General features: G+C 35.5%; 1 protein-coding gene across 4 annotated transcripts in view; it reads right to left on the bottom strand.

The window, feature by feature from the left end:
• Window positions 1–22,828, bottom strand: part of dmd (dystrophin) — a 147,679-nt gene that overhangs the window by 86,216 nt on the left and 38,635 nt on the right. For all 4 annotated transcript variants that reach the window (XR_007138528.1, XR_007138527.1, XM_047803689.1 and 1 more), the window contains exons 27-53: window positions 22,412–22,594; window positions 22,175–22,309; window positions 20,159–20,311; window positions 19,362–19,523; window positions 19,124–19,231; window positions 18,181–18,354; window positions 16,255–16,410; window positions 15,736–15,906; window positions 15,270–15,446; window positions 14,891–15,013; window positions 13,689–13,859; window positions 13,435–13,551; window positions 12,902–13,033; window positions 11,584–11,736; window positions 11,197–11,355; window positions 10,988–11,098; window positions 9,392–9,534; window positions 8,620–8,743; window positions 7,846–8,021; window positions 7,542–7,689; window positions 7,275–7,406; window positions 4,790–4,927; window positions 4,531–4,608; window positions 4,353–4,434; window positions 4,046–4,209; window positions 2,292–2,409; window positions 21–217 (exon numbers count right to left, since the gene is read on the bottom strand). Coding sequence is in view for 2 of the 4 variants with exons in the window: in XM_047803689.1 (XP_047659645.1) it covers window positions 21–217; window positions 2,292–2,409; window positions 4,046–4,209; window positions 4,353–4,434; window positions 4,531–4,608; window positions 4,790–4,927; window positions 7,275–7,406; window positions 7,542–7,689; window positions 7,846–8,021; window positions 8,620–8,743; window positions 9,392–9,534; window positions 10,988–11,098; window positions 11,197–11,355; window positions 11,584–11,736; window positions 12,902–13,033; window positions 13,435–13,551; window positions 13,689–13,859; window positions 14,891–15,013; window positions 15,270–15,446; window positions 15,736–15,906; window positions 16,255–16,410; window positions 18,181–18,354; window positions 19,124–19,231; window positions 19,362–19,523; window positions 20,159–20,311; window positions 22,175–22,309; window positions 22,412–22,594 (3,885 nt within the window). In the remaining 2 variants the exon portion in view is untranslated. The remainder of the gene's footprint in view (window positions 1–20; window positions 218–2,291; window positions 2,410–4,045; window positions 4,210–4,352; window positions 4,435–4,530; window positions 4,609–4,789; window positions 4,928–7,274; window positions 7,407–7,541; window positions 7,690–7,845; window positions 8,022–8,619; window positions 8,744–9,391; window positions 9,535–10,987; window positions 11,099–11,196; window positions 11,356–11,583; window positions 11,737–12,901; window positions 13,034–13,434; window positions 13,552–13,688; window positions 13,860–14,890; window positions 15,014–15,269; window positions 15,447–15,735; window positions 15,907–16,254; window positions 16,411–18,180; window positions 18,355–19,123; window positions 19,232–19,361; window positions 19,524–20,158; window positions 20,312–22,174; window positions 22,310–22,411; window positions 22,595–22,828) is intronic.

Raw genomic sequence — 22,828 nt, 5'->3', positions numbered from 1 at the left:
TAAGATGGAATTCACATTACCTTAACATTTGCAAGATCAGAACTTAAAGAGACTTCCTTCCATCCTTCTAGTTTTTCATTGGCTTGGTTTATGTGAGACTCCACCAATTTCTTGGCATCCAGCCAATCCTTAGAATCTTGATACATGTTCTGAAGTTGAATTATCCTGTCCATTAGCTTGGTATGTGAGTCTTCCCAGTGTGCTTGCAATTTCTCAACTTATGTAGAAAAGAGACAATGGTTAAAAAAAATTTTTAATAAGAAAATTATTATTTTTTAGTTCCTTTGTTGTCTTGAGGTTTTGTTGAAAATTTAAGACAAAGTCCATTAATTGCTTGGAGTCAATTTGTGCAAATTCTTCTGAATGTGCGTATGGCATAGTTCATAGCAAAGGTGAAAGCCACTACTCAAAAAGAATATTGCTGCACATCTGAGGTTTGCTACCTTGCTTAATTTAAAATGAGAAGCATAAAATGAAAACACTGCATTCCAGAATGAGAACCTTATATCTTCTCTGCCATCTATGAAACATTATGATAGTAATATCATGCTTTGGGTTTTGCTGCATCTGGGCCAGGATGACTTATCATTGATGGGATGAATTCAGAATTAAACCAGTAAATTCTAAAGGAAAATGCCAGAAAATCTGTCCATGAATGGAATTGCAAAATTAAATGCACCAGGGCAATGATCACAAGCACACAAGTCTACCAAAAGATGATTAAGGGGAAACAAATGTTTTAGGATGGCCAAGTCAAAGTCCTGACCTTAATCCACTACAAATGTTTTGGAAGGACCTGAAGCAAGCAGTTTATGTGAGGACACCCATCAACATCCCAGTGATGAAGCTATTCTGTACTGAGGAATGAAATAAAACTCCTCTAAGCTGTTGTGCAGGACTGATAAATGTTTACCAGGAACATTAACTTGCAGTTATTGCTGCACAGGGGGTCACACCAGACACTCAAAGCAAAGATTCACATACTTTTGCCAAAAACCCTTTTAGGAGGCTAAGAACCCTTAATTTATCCTTTTAGGAACTCTTGCACAACCCCCTGCATCTTTTGCCACAGTAGCAAAGGTCTGACTTAAAAATTTGCAGGGTCAAAGGGAACCTATGTCCATTATTTTGGAAAAGCAAACACTTTCAACCTATAAATCAGTTTAATAAGTGGTTTAAATATAAACAGCTATGTGTATATTTGCTAATGATCACCCACCACATGCATGGATAAAAAAGCATGCAAAAATACAGATTGCAGATGCACACATATGCCCCATTTTCTCAAAATTAGTCATTTGCCAATCCCAAGCCACTTCAAGTTCAAGTTCAAAGTGTTTATTATCATACGCACAGACAGAAAGCATGTTTCCCTGCACGATGAAATTCTTACTTTGCTGTCCACACTAAATGTCATACAGTAAAGTAAAAAATAAAATTAATTAATTAATTAATTTAAAAAAAGTCAAATGACAACTACCAAATGCAGATAGCAAAGGCTAGCAAATGTTTTAAATGCTCTACTTGCATGATAACCATCATAAGACACTGTAGAATTGAATGGAGTGGAAAGAATTAAAAATGACAACCATATTTAAATGGTTAATATACACCAATCAGTCATAATACCACCTGCCTAATATTACACAAATCCCCCTTGTGCTATCAAAATCTCTAAGCCATCCAGGTGCCAACATCCAAAGTCCTCTGATAGGATTATCTGGCACCAAGCAACAGATCTTTTGGGGCCTCCATGGATCGGACTTGATTGTGCAGGACATCCCACAGATTCTTGTTTAAATTGTGATCTGGAGAATCTGGAGTGATCACCTTGAACTCGTTTCATATACCTCAAATCATTCCTCAACAATTTCTGTACTGTTACATGTGTGGTTTTGACCTTGTATCTACAATAATGTCTTTTGCTAATGGAATCCAAGAGAAATGTTTCCTTTTCCCACCTTTGAGAAGTCAAAGACAAACCATTAAACGTGTTTTGTGTTTATTCATTCATTTTCAGTAGATGTGTTATCATGATCATCAGTGTGCTAGTTTAAATTAACAATTAGTTAGATTTTGGGAAACAGAAGCAACTAAATTGCAGGAGCAGTGGAACAGACTTGTACACACATATAAACTAAAGGACTAGGACAAAACAATTGAACTTAATTAATTACTGTGATTTAATACATCTATCCTCACCATAAAAATGCAGCAACTAACTTGGTTAAAAGTTCTTTTTAACAGGGATTTTAAACATAATAATAGCACTAAATGAAAATGATGCTTACTTTGATCTGTAATTGTAGCACGCATCTGAGGATTGCTGGTTTTGTTTTTGAGGTTTTCCGATGCAGTGACCTGTTTATTCAGATATGGGCGTCTCTGTTCCATGTCTTTCCCCACTGACTGCAAGATAAAAAAAATAAGGAGTGTGGCACAAAGAGCATGTAATGGGCAGCGGTATAAGAAAAAATGGGCCTCCCAAATGTTTTAAACGATATTGAAATGAGCTTCTGTAATATATGCAACAGTTTTCCTATAGTAGTACAAGCATTTTTGTAGCATGATTTACACTGTAAAAATAGGTTACTTGTCTATGTTTTTTTTTTGTCTAACCTATTTTTAACCTATTTTTGCAGTGTAAATCATTTTCTCACAAAAAGCATATTTTTATTTCTCGTCATTACCGTCAGGCTTTTTCAATATATATCTGGTATATTTTTGTGTTTGTTATCTTTACTTCTTTTCTACTGAGTGACTGAGTCACTCCACAGAGTCTCTCCAAGTTAGCAGAGGTAGATGGACAGGGAATTATGCCTATTTTTATCGCTTAGCTCCCAGAATTCTGCAGCATATCATGGTTGAGAAAAAGACTAAAATAGAATTTATAATCTGCATTTAAAAATAATAGAACACAGCACAACAATAAATTCATTATACAATAAATACTAGAGGAGACAGTTTCTCTCACAATCTCATTTATACTGTAAATCATATGACATGTAGTTTAGGAACCTTCTTACTACAGCATCTTCCTTCAATAAAAATGACCTGATAAAAAAGGAGTTCATTGCTAGCAGTCAAAAAATGGTTACAGACAATGATATGGTCATGTGCTATTTACATGACCACTCAGATATTCTGATAAACTTTGCTATTAGGGTGCAATACGATAAATTATATTAGCCGAAAGACAGGAGTTTACACTGTTATTAACCAGTTGCAACAACTGATTGAACAAAGTCATTTTTAGCTCCTTCACTAAAAAAAAATTACACAAGATAATACTGAAATATAATAGGCTAAGAAAAACCCTAACTCTATCCACAATTGAGTAAAATCAAACCCATTCATAGGTCATTTAAGAACTTAAAATATATTTGGATTCTGTGCTACATTTGATGGTCAAATACCACTTTGTGTATGGGAGGCAGAGTCAGAGAAACTGAGTGATTACGATTACACACCTGTGGGAACTTTTGCTAAAGAATGTTCCTCCTTTCAGTGAATAGTGATTAGGATAAGGAGGTGAGAGTTGTGTGTGTGTGTGCGCTTGCATTAAATATCACTGTTGAAAAGGAAGAATGAGCCACAGCCAATAAAGAGCATGTGCTTTTAGCTGTCCCAAACCTGCTTCCAGTTTCCTTATTTCTAAGAGAATCAGGAAGTATGTTAAAGCCATACACAAAAAAATATTGAAATTCAGCAATCAACTTATGAGTTTTATTATTGTTGTTTATTTATAAATTATATTTATAAATAAACAACAATAATAAAACTCATAAGTTTATTTATAAATCTATCTATCATAAGTATTTATAATAACAGTTAGGTGTTTTAAAAATAAGAAGGACTGCAATTGTGTCAATTTGGGAAGTGAATACATTTTGGAACAAACAAAAGACAATGGCATTATAAACAATACAGAACCCTTTAGGTCAAATAACACTGAATAATTAAGACAAGTTTGATTATATAATTTCATATACACAATTGTAACAGCACAAAAGTATATAGAATAAAAGTGATTTGCTGCACTAACCTTGAGTTTCACAGTAAGATCACTGATATCACTGAGATCTCCTACTCTCACCCGCTGTGTAATCATGTGATCGAGAAGAGAGAGCCAGTCATTAAGTTCAGTGCTTGAATTATTAAATGTGTCCATTGCTGAAACATCTGCGGCACTGCTTGTCAAGTATTCAGCTGCAGAATGAACAAATAATAAATATTACAGCCAATGCATAATACTGAGATATGAGTAATCTATTCACTTTAACTTCATTCATAAAAATGCATTGGCTGTGTGTATGATTATAATGCTATGATGCTTATTTGCTGTATCTTACTTGCTACTTGACATTTATTTTTCCATTCCTTAAGCAGCATTTGAATGTTCATCCAGTCTGCACTGAGACTATCAAACTGGTCCTGGAAAATGGAGAACCAAAATTTGTAAATAATTATTTTTTATGTTGGAACAAAATGCCCTAATACATATCAGAAATTCCATTGAAAACAATTCACCCTTTCAGGTTGATAAAGTGGTCTCTCTTTTGCCAAAACTGCTTCTATTTCTGACTTCTTGGACTGGATATCATCAGTCTACAGAAAAACAACCATGAATAAAGACCAAGCCTATTCACTGTATAATAAGTCCATACACAAGTTTATTCATACTGCAATTATTTAAACTATGTACATAAAAAGTAAAAAGTCCAAAAAGTTAAAAATATATAAAAAAACTGTTTTGTTTCCTATATATCCCTTACATATCAGAGTATACCTTATGTTCAATTGCATCAGGTGACTGTTCAAGTAGGTTCTTAGTTGCAGAGGCCCAGCTGGAGAGCTTGAGGTACAGATCCAAATCTCTCAAGTGATTCTCAATCTGTTGCTGTTTCTCAGGAAGGTTAGATGATACCTTTGGAATTATTAGAAAAACAGTGAAATATTACCAGCATAGCTAGCAAATATTTTCTGGTAAACTCTCTCTAAGTGCAAGTGATCATCTTTGAATACAATATATTTATTCAAAATATTTTATAGGACATCTGGAATAAATCAAAACAGAATACATATTTTAGAGAAATTACTGTTTTTGGCTAACTCAGATGCTAATGATAATAGCAGCGGCAGCAATAACAGTTTCTGTGTTATAAATACTGTAAAAATACAGTTTCTGTGTTATACAGGCCGTTACATACACCTTCTGATATGTCTTTTGTAGACACTCTACAAATGCTCAGCAAACCATCTATAGCATCGGTGTCCAACTCATTTTGGTCTGGGGGCTGCATACAGCTTAATCTGATCTCAAGGGGGCCAGACCCTTAAACTCATAGCAAAATTACATAGAACAAGTCCACTTTATTCTTTGTATTAGTGCAAATAAGTAAATTATAAAAATCTTTATATTAAATGAATTGTCCTTTTACAAAAATATATTATGAACAACCTAAGTAGTATGTGCAATTTCAACAACACTTTTACCCAGTTTATCATTTATTTAAGTGAATTATGCATAAAAACTGAACACAGTTATTGTACAATGGTGCAAAACATTTAGCCACAGGTTTGTGGAACTTAAAAACACTGTCCTGCATGTTAACATAAATCAAACATCAATATATAGAAACTGTTTAAAATCCAATTTCCATTTCCGGGAAGCAATTCTGAATACATGAATTGACTCCACACACTTAAAATCTTAAGTGGCAGCTGTTTTAAAAAGAAAATCTTTGTAAAAATTGTTCATTTATATGTAAGTAAGTATGTTTTTTAAAGTAAACAAATTTATTTGATCAATTTGCCCCTGAAACTTGGCATCTTTTAGCCTGCAGAAGTGCATCAATATCAGGCATTATGTCCTGTGTAGCAGCCAATATTAGAATCTCTTGTAAAGGTAGGGTCTCCGAAAACTGCGTTGGGCCACCAAACAAAACAAAATCAAAACAAACGTATGGCCAATGAGCAGAAGGGGGCGGGTCTTGTCAATATGGACGGAGAGTGTGTTCACCGCGCATGTGTGACTTTATCAGAAAGCGGTTTTAAAATTGACATGGAGGATAAAACAAAAAATGAAAGCGAAGAAAGGCTTACGATAAGGCAAGAAGTAGGACCCGTGTTTAGTATAGGATCAGCTTTCCAGCGCTGGAGAGGATTGAAGGAGCGGGAAGTTGGCCGCATATTCACAGATTGGAGTTTCCGGAGTCAGAAACTCCTAAGCTAAACGCTGTTACTACACAAAACACAGTTGTGGCTGTCTCTCTACATTACTACAATAGAAAAGAGGCGTTATTTGTGTAGTAACAGCGTTTAGCTCAGGAGTTATTGACTAAAATGCCACTCAGACCCTGAAATTCAGTACTACCATGTTCTAACAGAGGGACCATTAAGAGCATCCTGAGTAGCTGCATCACTGTCTGGATTGGAAACGGCACCATCTCAGATCGCAAGACCCGGAAGCGGATATTAAGGACATCATTAAAAGAGAAGATGAGATCATTCAAGTCTCTCTTCTCTCCATCATGGACATTTAAAAAACAGGCTTCATCGGCAAGGACAACAGCATTGTGGACTTCACACACACCCCTCACACACACTCTTCACCCTCCTGCCATCTGGAAATAGGTACTGAAGTATTCGGACCCTCACGACCAGACTGTGTAACAGTCTCTTTCAACAAGCCATCAGACTCCTCAGTAACTGAACTGAACTGTACCAAGCACAACACACAAACACACACAGACACACACAGGTCAACTGTGTGGACTGCACTGATCTGCACTAAATCAAAAACACGCTCATTTATTATACATCCATGTCTACAGCACCACCCATATCAAACTGTTTACACACTGATTTTGTTCTTTGCACATGCTGTCTTGCACATTCACTCAATTGCTGTTTTGCACTCCACATTTCAATACCTCATCAAACTGCTGCTAATACATTAAGTAAAGATATGTTTAAATAGAACCTTCTTGTTTGGATTCCTATATATTTTTTTTTACAATTGTAATGTATAATATACAGTATGTACTGTACACTGGTCAGCACTGTTTTGTGTATTGTCTTGTAGTGTATTGTTTGCACTGTTTGCACTAGGTTGCACATGATGCACTTTATCTGGCTAGGACTCTAAGTCCTTAGCTCTGTGTTGTTTTGTGTAGCACCATAGTCCTGGAGAAATGTTGTCCCAATTCACTATGTACTATGTCAGCTATGGTTGAAATGACAATAAAAGCTTCTTGACTTGACAAGAATACCTTGGCCCATCGCAAGTTGATAATCTTGAAACTGTTCCCCAAATTCTTGTTTTTGTCATCAGAGAGAGATGAAGCTTTTGTATTCATTTTGTGTAATATTTTCATTCTGTCTGGTAATTCTGTTACTTCAGCCTAAAAGTATCAAAAACACAACAAAAGAACACAAAAATCCTCTTATTTACACCAGTTTTCAGATATATTAATCACGTTTTTTGATTATTTCTATAAACTTTATAGTTAATGTTTCAGAATTTGAAATGTCTCTACCTTTACTTTTCCTAATGCCATGTTGAGCTGTTCCCTGTGGTCTGATTCTATGGGTAGGGCAGCAATGCACTCTGCTTTATCTAGCCAAGACTGAAACTCTTCAATATCTTCATGAAGCTCAGTAAGTATAATCTTTTCCCCCGTAGATCTAAAAATTTCAAAAAACACAAGGAGGCGAGTTAATGCCTGTACTAAAACTGACAACTTTTGCAACAGCAATTATGGGTTCATCCCCAACAAAGTGATGCTCTTGATCAAGCACAGTAAGTTACAATAAGTTAGTACAAGAAACAGTAATACTTGCCTTCTCTTTATATCAGACAGCTGACTGAACACTGTAGTCCAGCGGGTATTGACGGCATCTAGCTGATTTTTAATCTTTTCTCCATTATCCTTCCTGTCCTGCAAGGCTAGGTCCTCACCTAGAGAGTTAAGCGCTTTTACTGTTGCCTCTTGATTTTCCAAATCTTCCTGCAGTTCCTGTGTGTAATTTATCATAAATATATTTCAATATATTTATTTGGTCTATACAAATTCCCTAAAGCAATGAATAATGAAAAATGCGCATTGCTTTTGGCCATGTTGATTAGAGTGGCAATTAGTGACTAGCTACAAATGTTTCAGAACAGTTTTTGCAAATCGTAGTAAATGTAGCACATTTGTTAAATAATAGTCTTCACATTTCATTAGTCTTTGCATTTCAATTATACAGTATCTCATTTCTATTGGTTGGGACCTGCTATTGCAATGACTTTAATTATAGTTATTTTAGGATTTTAATTATACTTAATTAATTAATATTGAATTATATTTACATGGTCATTATATTATTTAGATCTAGTGACATGTTTTACTTATATTTATTCAATGATTTCAGATCTTTCAAATTTGTACTCAATATTTTGAAGTGTAAAAGAGTGTCCACCTTAAAAATTGAGTACATCATTGTTTAAAAGTGGGAATGTTTACTATCAGCGTTAAGCATTTCCACACTGTGGGTCATTCAGCCATTTAAATTGTGATTGATTGAATAGCGAAGAAGAAGAGGGATTTTTGGCTTTTTACAATAAGTAATTACCTTGATGTGGCTCCTGTGGTTGTTTGGGTTTTCTTCATACATCAATAATGTTTTTTCTGCAACAGTCAGCCAACTGTGGATGTTTTTTAACATGTCCCCATATTTCTTGCATTTGTCAAAGTATCTGGGAGGAGAGAAAATAGACAAAATAAGGCCCAGACGATACGTGAGATGAGTAAAGACAGTGTTGGAGAGGGTAAAAAGTGCAGTCCTGCTAATAACGTTACAAAACTACAGTCACAGTCTATATTAAATTCTGAGATAATTTATAAATCAATGATTTAGAAACCCTTAATAAACATAATACATTTTAAGACAGCTCATTTTCACTTCCTACAATTACTGTTAAACCACCAACACAATTTCTGAAGAAAATTGTCAGGTGTCTTCTTTTCTATGTAATTATGGTACAGTACAGTGTAAGACACCACTTTTTTTTGTTTCCAACAAATGCCCATTTAGTACTTGTAGTATGAAAAATTACAGTATTTTTATTTAATTCTCAATCAAAACAGCAGTAAAATACTTATTCATACAAGTCAAAAGTAAGTTCAATATTACATAAAATACTATGTAATAAAAATTTCATGCTATTTTTACATAAACAAGACTTCACAATAATGATATGATATATTTAACTAAAAATCTGATTAAATTTGAACTATAGTAAAACAAAAATATCAAATCATCCTGAAGGTTGTCTGCTTGATGCTGTGCATCTTATTTCTGGTGCTCTGAAGGCCAAAAACCAACATTTCTTACTACTACTTACCCTAGCCTATTCTGATAGAGCTTTTTCAGCTGTTCCCACTTGGTACTGAGGAGATGAACAAGTGGATTATCATGAGGAGGTATGTTTTTCTTCTCTAAAGCCATCACTGGAGCTTCGAGAGTTTCCAAAGTATGCTTTACTTCCTGGGTAAGAAAATTTAGAAGAATATTTAAAAGTATAACTAATGTATAAATAAAATGTGAAAGTGAAATAGAATGTTAATTATTCTCTTGTTATTTTTTAGTAAATACATATTTTGTTTTATTTTGTGAAAAAACCTGTAAAAAATAAATACTTACAATAGTTTAACATATACTCAACCCAGAGCAGAAATTATTGCTCTGGCAAAAATCTCTCATTAGAAATGTTTTATTTGTTTGTTTGCTTTAACCTATTTATTTAATACTTTAATACCTTTTCAGCTGATTCAGAGGGTCATAAACATAAAGTTGCATGTAAAATTCTAGATATGCTGGCCCAATAAAAGCAGACCCAAACACAGGGACAACATGTAAAATAAAATTTTATATATATATATATATATATATATATATATATATATATATATATATATATATATATATATATATATATATATATATATTATTAACAAAGGAAGCAGACAGGGAACATAAATTCACGAACACAAGAACAGATAAAACTACACACAGCATGGGGGAAATAAATAGACATAATAAAGAGTCCATTACAAAGAGGTGAATATTTACGAGACACGTGACAAAAAACACACTGCCGGAAAGCCCCCTAATGTTCCGACAGAGAATGTCCAAGCAAAAGTCCTGACACTTTCTTAAAAAAGAGAAATAATTGGCATCAACAAACATCTTACTTGTTACTATGTCAGAATGCCCTTAATATTCTTAAAACAAGAACAAATATATTGAGGAAAGGCTATTTTTTTACATTTACTACATTTATCCAGAGCGATTTACATTTTCTCAATTGTGCAGCTAAGCAATTGACATTAAATCAGACCTAAGTTAACAGTTTTAAAATTGTACAGTTAAACTGATTATTGTGGCTGTGATGTGATTTAGCTGTACCTGTATTCTGCCCTCTGTATTGCTTTGATTTAAGGCTTAACATTAGTCCATCAATGCTACATAAGGTTGCCAATACAACACAAAGCCATCAAAGCCAAGGGCAGTATAGCAAGCAACATCAGTTTATGTCTTTACCCACAGGATTCGTCTTAATTCAAAATGTATTGATCCTCATTGACTTAACCATGAAATCAATGTGCCTTTAGCCTTATAACAGCTCAGGTCTGTGGTAATTTTCATGTTATTCTGGTTATGTCACATGAATTGTGCTTCGGAGCATGCTAGGTAAATTTGTTATATGCTTTATAGATGGCATTTTGATATATACAAATTATAATTAAAATTAATCCTATATTATACAGAACCACATACTAGAGGTCAAACATTGGGCAAAGAATTGTTAAGAACTACCCATCACTCAAACCCTCATGGTCAAAACCTCATGTCTTGATACATCTTCCACGTTATTTACTCAACACATTATTACAGTGGCTCATTTATTGAAATCTTTGTTCACCTTTTTTAATCTTACCTTAAGGCACTTTTCTTGCTTGGACATATTTTCAGTTATGTCAGACCACCATATAGACGAGGTCAGTCGCGAATCATTTTCATCAATAATACGCAGCAATGCTTGCAATTCCTTTACAGAACAGGGTAAAAGTTTGAAACACAAATTATTCTTCAGTCATTCTTGTTGTACAATATAAATAAAAAAGTTTTTTTTTCAACTTTACTCACATTATATCCTTCAAATTTCATATCTAGCTGTCCCCAGCGTTTATTAATCGGAATGAGGCGTGGTTCTACCAGTTTGACAAAGCCATCTTCTGAGAGCTTCTGACCAACTCGACGCACATCTTCAAGTACTGGACGCTGCTGTTCAATCTCATTGGCAATCTCCAATTTATCAAAAACAAAACAGAAAATCTCACCCTGATAAGTACACATGGTGTTCTTATATGTTTATATTATTTATTATTATTTATAAGTCACAAGTTATGAGACAGTAGTAAAATGATTTGATTATATTTATAGATTTGATTGATCTTTGCTAATATAATTTGTCCATTATTAAATGGCTTTATAACAGAGAAACTTGGCATATCTTTTAACATAAATTATTACCTTTACTCTTGGTTGAGCTGCAGAATCTGGCAGTCCAGCCAGCATCTTCTCAATGTTGTCAAGCCATTGCATCATATCATCTGACCTCTTACAGAACTGGTACCACTGTGGGGCAAAAGCAAGTGCCTTCTTCCTCCTAAGCGCTCTCAGGCTCTATCAATACAAATTAAATACATTAAAATATATTTTATGTATAAATACTATAAAACAACATTAAGATAAAGTAAAATTTCAAAGCTAGCTTTGCACTAGTCTGTCAAAAATGAGAAACTTCTGAAGTTTTCAGAAACTTCCAGCTGATCCACAACTTCATATTGCCTGCTGAGCCTACACTATGCTCCTGGAGAGGACTGCTACACCTTGATACTGCCGTCCCCCTCCTGGAGCCTGGATTTCTGCCCAAGCACCCCTATAACCCCTTAAAGAATCAAAAGTTTACATATCCTGTTGATACTAAGCCATGGTCGGTAGACCAAGAAAGATTTCACATAATACATGTTATCAGAAAATACTAGAAGACAATTTGGATTCTACAGCACAAAAGCTGCGCATGAGACGATCTCAGATGCTGCGACACAACAAAACACAAGGCAAGGCCCTTTGAATGGCTACAGAAAAAGGTGAAGGTTCTAGAGGCAATCACAGTCTCCTGACCTCAATATCATTGAGACACTTTGGGGAGATCTCAGCATGTGCAGTTTGTGCAATACAACCAAAAAATTGACAGGAACTGGAGGCATTTTGCCAAGAAGAATGGGCAGCTACAGTAGACCACCTGAGAGAATTAAGGATTCTGCACTATTATTATTCACAATTATTACATAAGACTGCATGCCATCATTGATGCTACAGGGGACAATACACAACGTTAAGAACTTAAAGTATGCAAACTTATAAACAGAGATCATTTCCTTATTTTCTTTTTTGTTGTTTTGTTTTCTGTTTGTTCCATTCTGTTATGCCTTACATATTAACTTGAGTCCTATAAGAAATAAAATACATTAGTCTTGCCTTCTTACCCATGTTTTATTTAAAATATGTTGGTACACATCTTGCAAATTCATACTTAATGTTTTCAAGTATGCAAACATTTGAGCACTGTATTCTGTGTTTGTCTTACATGCATATGTCTTCATCTTGTTTCTAGTTTCCTAATCTCATTATTACGTTGACTTAATTTGCATGTTTTTGACCTTTATGGAGTTATCTTCAGTGTCTCGAACTACTTCTATTTTAAACCATGCTTTGAACTATAATGATAATAAAAAATGTTTTCACAAAATTAGCATTCTATGCATTTATGATTCTATTTCTGTACCTTCAGGGTGTTGTATTTATCATGAAGTAGATTATGTTTTTGACCAACAGCTGTCTTTGCCGGATCTGTGGTTCTCTTTAGCAGATTTTCTCCTTTTAAGAACAGGTCCTTCATTTCATCTTCATCAACAACCTGTAAAAGCATATGAACATGAACTCAGCATGTGGTTATAAATTATTTATGCTTCACAATGGCTAAATCAAATCTTATGTGAGTTTTAGTCAACTTTGTTTTATTATTCGTTTCTGCCCAAATCTTACAATGACAAAGTCAGCAATATGTGGTGGTGGTCCTCTTGACTTTTAGAGGTCACAGCTACATGTTATTGTGGCAGTACTTTTATAGGAGAATATTAATGAATTGACTTAAGTACAGACCACAGTCTCCCTGACAAAATAATTATTAAATTATACCTACAATATAATACAGTAGTAGAAATAAGTAATAAGTCATGGCATGGGATATTTCATTGGATTGGGTTATTCAGTTAGTTACTCAAATATAATAATAGCAAAAGTGAAAAAGAGTCTTACTGCATCTTCTATGAAATCATCTTCTTTGATGTTTTCACCCAGTTTAATCTCTTCTTCTAGCTGGACTAGGCACATATTAGCTTGCCTGTGGTACTCTTCTAATTCTTGAGTGGAAGCCTATATAGGTTATTAAAATATAAAATGAAAAAAACATTACAGATTTGCCTAGATTTTGCCTTTTATGTTTCTAATTCCTGTTAAAATCAGATGAAAACAACATATGCAATAAAATGTTTTAGTTTAAATTTAGTAACCTCTCCATGAAGAATCCTTCTGGTGACCATCTCAAAACGTTGACTGAGCTGATTCAGCTTGGGCTCTATTTGAGTTTTACAGTGCTCCCCTCTGGTTTTAATGATGTCTTCACCAAGGTTTTGGACATCAACTACTTTTCCACGCATTTCTTCCAATTCTGCTTGTAGACTCTAATCAGTTTTAGTGATTTACAAATAAAATCATGTTATAACCTTTTATAAGTTTCACAATGTACTGTACCTGTTACATAATGTGCATTACACAATTCTGCTTAAACAAATCCAATTAATCTATATTTAGTGTAACAAAAATGTTATACGCACCACACACACACACACACAAATAAAATCTTAAGTTTTAAACACAAAAATTTTCTGCAATCACACAGTCAGCAATTTGTGTCTTCTCAACTCTTAAAGGTCACAGTGACATATTATTGTGTTAATGTATTGAACAGTAGGTTCAGTTTAGTTCAAGTTAAAACCTAAAAAGTGTTCAAATTAAAGACAAACAGTAAACTCACAAAAGAATCATGTGTGCCTGTTACGTGCCAAGGCACATATGTTTAATGACCCTGAGAACTCCCTAGACTTAACTCAGGGTCGTAACAGTGCCCAATGAACCCTAATGCATGTCGGGAGCGAAGGATAACCTGTCTGGGTAAGCACTTAGCTGAAAAAAGAGCTGTCACCAGGATAAACTAGAGCAAGAAAGCAAGCCGATGGAGACAGTGTAATGCTCTGGCCAATGCTTCACTAGAAAACCCCTGGTGCCGGCAGTCATGTGGCTATTACTTTGAAATGTTCCACATACCTAAACACTGTCACAGATCAAATGCACCCCTTAATGAGAGTGCTGATTTCTAACTACATTACTGACAATATGTTATTTCAGGAATGTTTTGAGGAATATGACAGTGTTCACAATGCTGATTTGGCCTCCACAATTTGATGGATGTTCTGAGCAAACAAGACTGAGCCATGGAGACCCCGCTTTGCAACTTACAGGATTTAAAGGAACTTGCTAACGTCTTGGTGCCACATAACACAGCACATCTACAGAGCTCACATGGAGTCATGCCCCGAGGGGTCAGAGCTGTTTTGGTGGAACATGGGGAACATACACAAAGTTGAATCTAATCTAATCTAATCTAATATTAGGAAGGTTGTTTTAATGTTAGGGTTATTTATAAGGTACAAACCTTGATTACATGGTTAATGCAGCCCTGGTTCTCCAGCTTGTCTAACTGAGTCTCAGCTTCATCTATCCAGGCATTTATGAGAGCAACATTTTTTTCCAATGTATTCATCTGACTCTGGTAATCCTGTCCAACAGAGAATTCAACTTTACATTTTGATGAGAAAGACATTAAAGATTTTTTTCAAGCTTACTAGATTAATTTTCTCTCTGTTTATGAAATTGTTTCACTCACATGTCTTTAACTTTACTCTTTTTTCTTTACTTTAAATTCATATACATGTTTATCAAATATTTTGCATATATTTCTTTGGTAAATATCATATTAAAGAAAATGTCAACTAAAGAACCAGTATCTGAGTATATAAGCAGCTTTATCTTACCAGCAACAAATTGAGCCACTGTTCACTGCGTGATGTCACAGCAATCCAGTTGCTGTTCAACAAGCTGACTTTGTCATCTATTAGGCTTTTCTCTGTTATATGTGCTTTTAGGGCTTCTGCTAAATCTCTTACTAAACAGAGTTGGGGTGTGTGATGCTCTGTATCCTTATGTGTGGCCTGGAAAAAAAAGTTACAGCAATTATGTAAATTCACTGCTGCTTTTTAGGCTCCTGGGCTGGTAAAATGTAGTGACTGCTATTATCAGGCTTAATATTCTGTGATAGAGAGTGGACATAAATTACATCATTAGAAATAATATAAAATGTCTCACTCTGATATTTAAAAATATTCTATTTAATTGAAGTATTCTTCTAAATAAAATTCACTTCAGTGTATAGATTCCAACATTTCAAGTTCAATATGCAGTATCAGTAATTCTAACTTTTAATGTTTAACTTTTATGCACCTTGGCCCACGTCAGCTGCGCTTCCAGGTCACTTGGCATTCCTTCCACCGATGACCGACGAGTCAGTTCACCATCAACAGCTGCTAACCATTCTGTTAGAGTTTTAATGTCTTTTTTAAATTTTCTCAGTAACTTAAAACTTTTTTCTAGGGCTTGCTTTCCCTCTGTTACCTGAGAACATGAGAGACAGGTAAACAATAGCACTAGCACAAACTGTAAAACAATAGCAATTACTAGTCATCAACAAACTGCTGATATATTTAAAATGATTAACTGTTAAAATAAAATGTTAAAATATTCCTAAAAAAAATTCATTCTGGCCAGGTAACTAACTCCATATTCTAATTTCCTTTTTTTCAGCCAAACATCAACAGTTCTTGCATCATAAAAAACTTAAATCACCAAGCAAAGTGGCATCCAATTTCTGTTTGGTAAAGATTTAGGACCAGTCTTAACAGAATGATCATAATCAGTAGGTCTGGATCATTACATTACCTGTGAAGCATAGTCTTGTCATACCTGTGAACCCAAGTCGTTGTACAAAAGTTTAAGACTTGTTAAACGCTCGTCCAGCTCTTTTGGTTGCTCTGTCTGCTGTCTCTGCACAATTTGCCTTCCTGTCTTAATTACCATCTCCACTTCTGATTTCACTTCACTTAGATTTTTATACAACTTCTGCAAAATAAAAATGTATGATTTGGATTAAAATATTGATTTAGCATTATGAGAATTAATTCTGGTGCATCTTGATGATTTAGGATGCGCTTCTTGGCATGGCTGACAACATGGAATGTTAGGAAAAACAAACAAATAATAATTATGGAACAAAACAATTGATTTTTGTTAATTCATTTTTTACATTTATTTATTTAATTTTTAATTAATGTATTTATTTTTACTACTTAAATGTCATTGGTTAATTAATAAATATTATATAATATAATAGATGTTTCAATAGATACTTCATGGTTTCTTTTGAATACCAAATATAGTAAAAAGTAAAAGTTTAATCCTTTCATTAATATCCTTCCACAAAACATTTCTTGCATCATGTCATTTGTATTCTGCTTAGACAATCTGTACTTAGACTCCAAATCTATTTTTAAGAAAAAAGTGACTGTAAGGGGACACGGTGGCTTAGTGGTTAGCATGTTCGCCTCACACCTCCAGGGTTGGGGGTTCGATTCCCACCTCCGCCTTGTGTGTGTGGAGTTTGCATGTTCTCCCCATGCCTCAGGGGTTTCCTCCGGGTACTCCGGTACCCCGGTCCAAAGACATGCATGGTAGGTTGATTGGCATCTCTGGATAATTGTCCGTAGTGTGTGAGTGAATGAGAGTGTGTGTGTGCCCTGTGATGGGTTGGCACTCCATCCAGGGTGTATCCTGCCTTGATGCCCGATGACGCCTGAGGCACAGGCTCCCCGTGACCCAAGAAGTTCAGATAAGCGGTAGAAAATGAATGAATGAATGAATGTTGTCACTGTGCTAGAAGGTGAATTTTTTTAAAACTTCCATAAGATAAAATATCTTAGTCGAGTCCTGCAGGTTTTAAATTGGATTCATCTTGAACAAAGCCCCAGTTCCAGCTGAATAGATGCAACCCTCATTGCATAATGTTGTAGTCACCACACTACATGCTGGATATGATATTCTTTGATCAGATGTCTTGATTTTCCATCAAATGTGTCTTTCAGAATTATGAATAAAATGTTCCATTAAGAAGTCATTAGACTAAAGCACATTTTGCTACATGGATTGGGGTGATTTTGGTGGACTAGGATATATTTCTTTTCCCAAAGAATGCCATTCACATTGTTCCATGGTAGATGTTATTATTATGGAGATTTCCCCGTGACCCGAGAAGTTCGGATAAGCGGTAGAGAATGAATGAATGAATGAAGAATGACTGTGTAAATAATCCACTTCAATTACAAGTTCATAACATGACTACTCATTCCAAACAACATATACTGCACACATCAATAAAATAGGCTACACAAATTTAGTTCAAATAGGGGGAACATCAGTCTGTGTAATTGCCTGGCATGACTGTCATTGAGCACTAGGTTCAAAATGGGTACACAATGGATACACAAACAGACACACACACACACACACACACACACACACACACACACACACACACACACACACACACAATCATCAAATATCTGGCGAGTACTGGTCACTTCATGTGACAACAATTTCTAATTGTCTTCAAATATCTTAACTATGGTGTAGACAGAAGCTCGAAGTTTGGTGCAGAAACATGACAGCTTATTATTATTACCCAAAGAACACCATAACCAAGGTGAAACATAACTAACACATCATGCTGTACAAATATTTATTATCTCTTGTCAAGATAGAGGGAAACATGGCTAATTTAAAAATAATGAAAGATAATTAAAATAATTAAAGATGCACACAGCATATAATACCCACCATGCACTGCTCCAACTGGGATTGCACCACCTCCTGCTCTACACTGTGGATGCTCAGCACCCCAAGTTCACCCTTCACTTCTTCCAATACACGTTCACATTCTTTCAACCTCTGGTCGAAGTTGGCTGGCTTTTGAAAAAGTCGAAACTTTGCTTTCACCTCCAATAATTTAGCCTTGCAAGAATAAAAAAAATGTGATTGAAATATCATTTTAATTAAAACAATATATACATATATAAATTAAATATTCAGTTCTTTATTAACAAATGTTCACATTTCAATCTTGTTTTTATTTTTTTCTGGAAAATAAAGTTATTTTATTGCAGGTAAACAAAAATTGTTTTACTCATTAATAAAAGATAAACAAAAACACATACAGCAAAAACACTTTCAGCAAAGGTTTCCTCCTTGCACACCTCACATTAAAGTTAAAGACTTGTGCAGTCTATTTCTGATTGTAGAGGCATGCACTTTCCCATCAACAGTAGCAAAAGCCTGCTGTAAGTCCCATGTTGGCATTTTAGGGTTTTTGGTGACTACTAGTAGCATCTTGCAGTCTGCTCTCGAGTGAATTTGCATGGACGGCCTGATCTGGGCATGTTGGCAGTTGTTTTAAATGTCCTCCACTTGTAGACTATTTTCCAGACAGTGGAATGGCCGATTTAATTTTTTTTTTAAATCCCTTGCCAGACTCAGCCAGCTCTTCCAATCCCACCATGGTGTTCACTCTCACTTAAACAGTCAAGAGCACACCTAACTAAATGTCAGGTTTAAATAGTGCAAGCCTCCTTCAAAATACTGGCTAACAATGTTCTACACATGTGTACCTAATGTGATACATCGGTGTGTGATTTTAGCCTTTTAAGTTCCTTTTACAGAAAGTTTTAAAAAGTCTTTTCTTTTGTTTTAATTTTAACATAATAGAAAAGTTTATAAAACTCACATATGTAGCATCAATCTCAGTGACCATTTTTTCTGATGCATCTTCACTGCAACTTTTCTTCATACCATCTAGAGTTCCTTCATGACCACTCAGTTCAGTTTGAATTTTCTATATTAATAATAACATAAGATGTTAAAAATGCAGTTTAAAAAGCATATTCAAATATGTACCAAACACCTTGGAAAAATCCTGTATTAAACTGAATAAACCATAGTGTTATGCTGAGAAACATGCAAACCTGAGCTTCCTGAGGTATCTGAGCAGCATCTATACCATCTGTAAGATATGCATTCAAATGTCGATCAGTTGCCTTTAGAGAATCTTGTATTAGACGCAGAGTTTTGTCACTCTTGTTCACCCACTGTAAGCTTTTCTCTAGCTCTTGTCGCCTTTGCAAAGCCTGTCATAGCAAAGGATAACAGAGTGAAAATCGAATGTTTAAGGCAGGTTGTTAGTTTTTATTTGCAAACACAAAAACAAGCACATCGAAGTGTCCATTGGCATACAGTGGATTCTTCAAGAGGCTTTGAAAATCCGATAAGCCACTTTTCATAGAAAACTGAGCACAGACAAAACAGGTTGTTACATCAAATATATGTCTATCTCTTTGTCTGTCTGTCTGTCTGTCTGCCTGTCTGATAGCCATACCATTAAAACTACAGACAGGTGAAGTGAATAACATATTATTCAATTAATGTGGCAAGTAAACTACTTTTGGTAAGCATCGACTAATACCTACAAGGAACCAGAAACACCCCACAATACTTTCCATTTTGGTGATGCACTAATCCTGTTGTCTAGCCACTATAATTAAGCCCTTGTCAAAGTCATTCAGATCCTTACTTTTGCCCATTTTACTTGCTACCAACACATCAACTTTTAGAGCTACTCTTCACTTGCTGCTTCATATACTCTAAACTTTAACAAGTTGTAACAAGATGACCAATTTTATTCAATTTATCTTTCAGTGGTTTATGTTATGACTGATCGGTGTATAAAAGGTTCATTTATGTGTTAAAACTTTAAAATAAATACCCTTTGCATAAGTTCATCCCAGCGAATGTTGTAATCTTCCACCTTCTTATGAATGAGCTCATCAAGGACTCTTCCATCCATAAGTGTCTGGGCCAACTCATGGATTTGATTACGATTGTGTTCAGGATGTTGTTTGATCATGGTATCTAAAGACTGGAACAAAAAGAGGACAATAACAGACACTAAATAACACATGAAATTAACTTTGAGTACCTGACTGCCACACTGCCGACCAGTTTGAATTCCAGCCTTGACAGGAAAGCCCCATCATACTCTCCTAACACACTGTCCTATCTGAACTGCCTTAAATACAACACATTTAACATTTTACACTTGAGACTGTATTCGGCTTCTAGGTTCTGTTTTTCCTGTGGTGATAGCAGAGTGATCTGACAATGGATTAATCAGAATCAGATTGTTTGACCTCTTGGAAGAACCAGACCACCTGTCTGCAACCCCTCTCCTGATATGGTTTCAGCCTCAGCCAGCACAATCAATAAGGAACTTGCTGAGTACAGGGTGGAATATGGTGCAACAATTTTGAACGCCATGAAGCATGTCCCTGATCTGGGGACAAGCCTGGGAGATGTATGTCCTTCCTCTTGCAATTCAAGCTTGTGTTTGCCCAACAACCACTAACCTACTCCACTGTCAATGCCAGATCTAAGAAGGCTACATCATGGGACTGAAATTCTACTCATTCACCACCGAATGATGGAAAATATTTGACCATCCTGTCCAGGAGTGAGAGAAGCTGCCAAAACCTCCTTTCCCTCTACCAGGGGTTTTGTATTGAGGTGAAGTACAGAGAGGTTTAAATCTTCTCCCTCAAGTCTAAGTGGAATACTGTGGCACTCCACTCCTGAATCTCCGAATGAAGCTGTTAAAAAACATAATAGCAATCAAGAATAAATCCAACTCCTTTGACTCATTTGTATGCCTCTTCATTAGTTTGTATAACCACAAGTGGGAGAGGTGAAGGGATAGAGCTGCCTGCCTACTCACTAGCCTCTTTCCTGTCTTCCTGTTTACCCAACCCCACTGTGCTTGAGCCCATATACTGACCTCAAAATTCGTCGATTCTTTAATAAAGAGAAAAGCATAAACGTTTTTCAAGAAAATCCAAGCTGTTGTCGAGTGGCTCAGGTCAAACTCTCTCAAACATCTCCAGCGTTGAACCCATTTTTACCACTGCTTTAACCTGACTACACTGCATTCATTTGGAGTGAAAATTGAGTAAAAAGATAAAAAACATGCTAAAGGAAATTGTCACCTCAGCCCTTGTACTAATTCAGCCCAACTCATTGTGGGAGTTCATCTTGGTTCAACTTGGTTCATCGAGGAGGTAGAGGCCACAGAGTCCTCTCACAGATTTTAGCCCTTGTAGGCTGAATTATTTTTTGGCCCCAGACCAAAAATTCCAACCATATGCCTTCTCCAGCTTTTATTCAGAACCCAACCAACTAAACTCAAGGCATGCTGGGTCTTGTTCTGGTGGCCAACCATGGGGGCCCAACACCCAGGCCTTTGTAAACGCTTTCTCAGTGTGCATTTGAAGCAAAGCCTTGCACCTCCCACCTTCCAGTATGCTGCTGTCCCCAGTGACCTTCTCTGAGCATTTAATCCTATCAAAAGTCTACAGAGAGTGCTGAAACCTGCAGTCTGAATAAAGCACTTTGGTGAGGGGACCCTTTTGAGACAGCTGGAGCACATTGAAGCAGGAAGAGTTGGCTTGTTGACAGGTGTTCCTGGAATTTTTGGTTCTAACTCGGTCAGTCAAGAATAGAAAGCTGAGGTTAAAGTTGGGGCACAAAGCTCACCAAAGCTGGACAGTAAAAAACTGAAAAAACATAGCCTGGTCTGATGAATATTGATTAGATTAATCCATAGACCCAACCTGCCTTATGTCAACAATCCAGGCTGATGGAGGTGTGTAATCGATCTATACCTGAATACAATTTAGTCTATTAAAAATATAGGTGGTTAAAAAGTTTGTTTAAAAGTTCTACTACTTACATCCACAGCCTCAGCAATTTTGTCTGCTCCTCCTTGAAAGTTCTCCACCTCATTAAGTTTTTGTTCTAGTAGATCCATCCAAGCATTTTCATGTTCCAAATAACAAAGCAATTCACACCAGCAAGCCCACACCTCCTGCAAATGATACAAATTGAATGACACATTAGGTTGGATGTCCTTTCAAAAAACTGGTGGAAAATTTTACCGTTACCTTCATATTTTCACCATTCAGTTTACCTCTAATGTCTTGTACTTCCCATCAAGTCGATTACACAGCCGCTGGTAGTTGGTAGTTAAAACATTTAGTTCTTCCTTTAGGGCCTCATGGGCTGTGGGTGGAGCCTTCTCAATAAAATTGGTAACTTTATCTTCCAGATGTTTTACTTTTATTTCTTTCTGATGGATTTCTTCTTGTGCTCTCTGAATGTTGACATAACAAATATAAATGACATTAAAAGGTATTTTTCTTCAGAATTTGGTTTCACACACTCTCTCTGATATTAAAGAACTTTGCTTTCTGCAGGAAATATCTATTATTTCTTATCTTTTCCTGGACTGCAATGGTGGCTTACATCTTAAAATATGGTAAAATATGGAAACAACATTTATATTATATGAACTTAAGTTTTAAAATATTTTACAACAAAGATGGTG

The sequence above is a fragment of the Tachysurus fulvidraco genome, chromosome 18 (genome assembly GCF_022655615.1).
Source record: "Tachysurus fulvidraco isolate hzauxx_2018 chromosome 18, HZAU_PFXX_2.0, whole genome shotgun sequence".
Lineage (NCBI taxonomy): Eukaryota > Metazoa > Chordata > Actinopteri > Siluriformes > Bagridae > Tachysurus > Tachysurus fulvidraco.
Note: the sequence above shows the minus strand (reverse complement) of the source record. Positions and strands in the feature narration are given on the sequence as shown.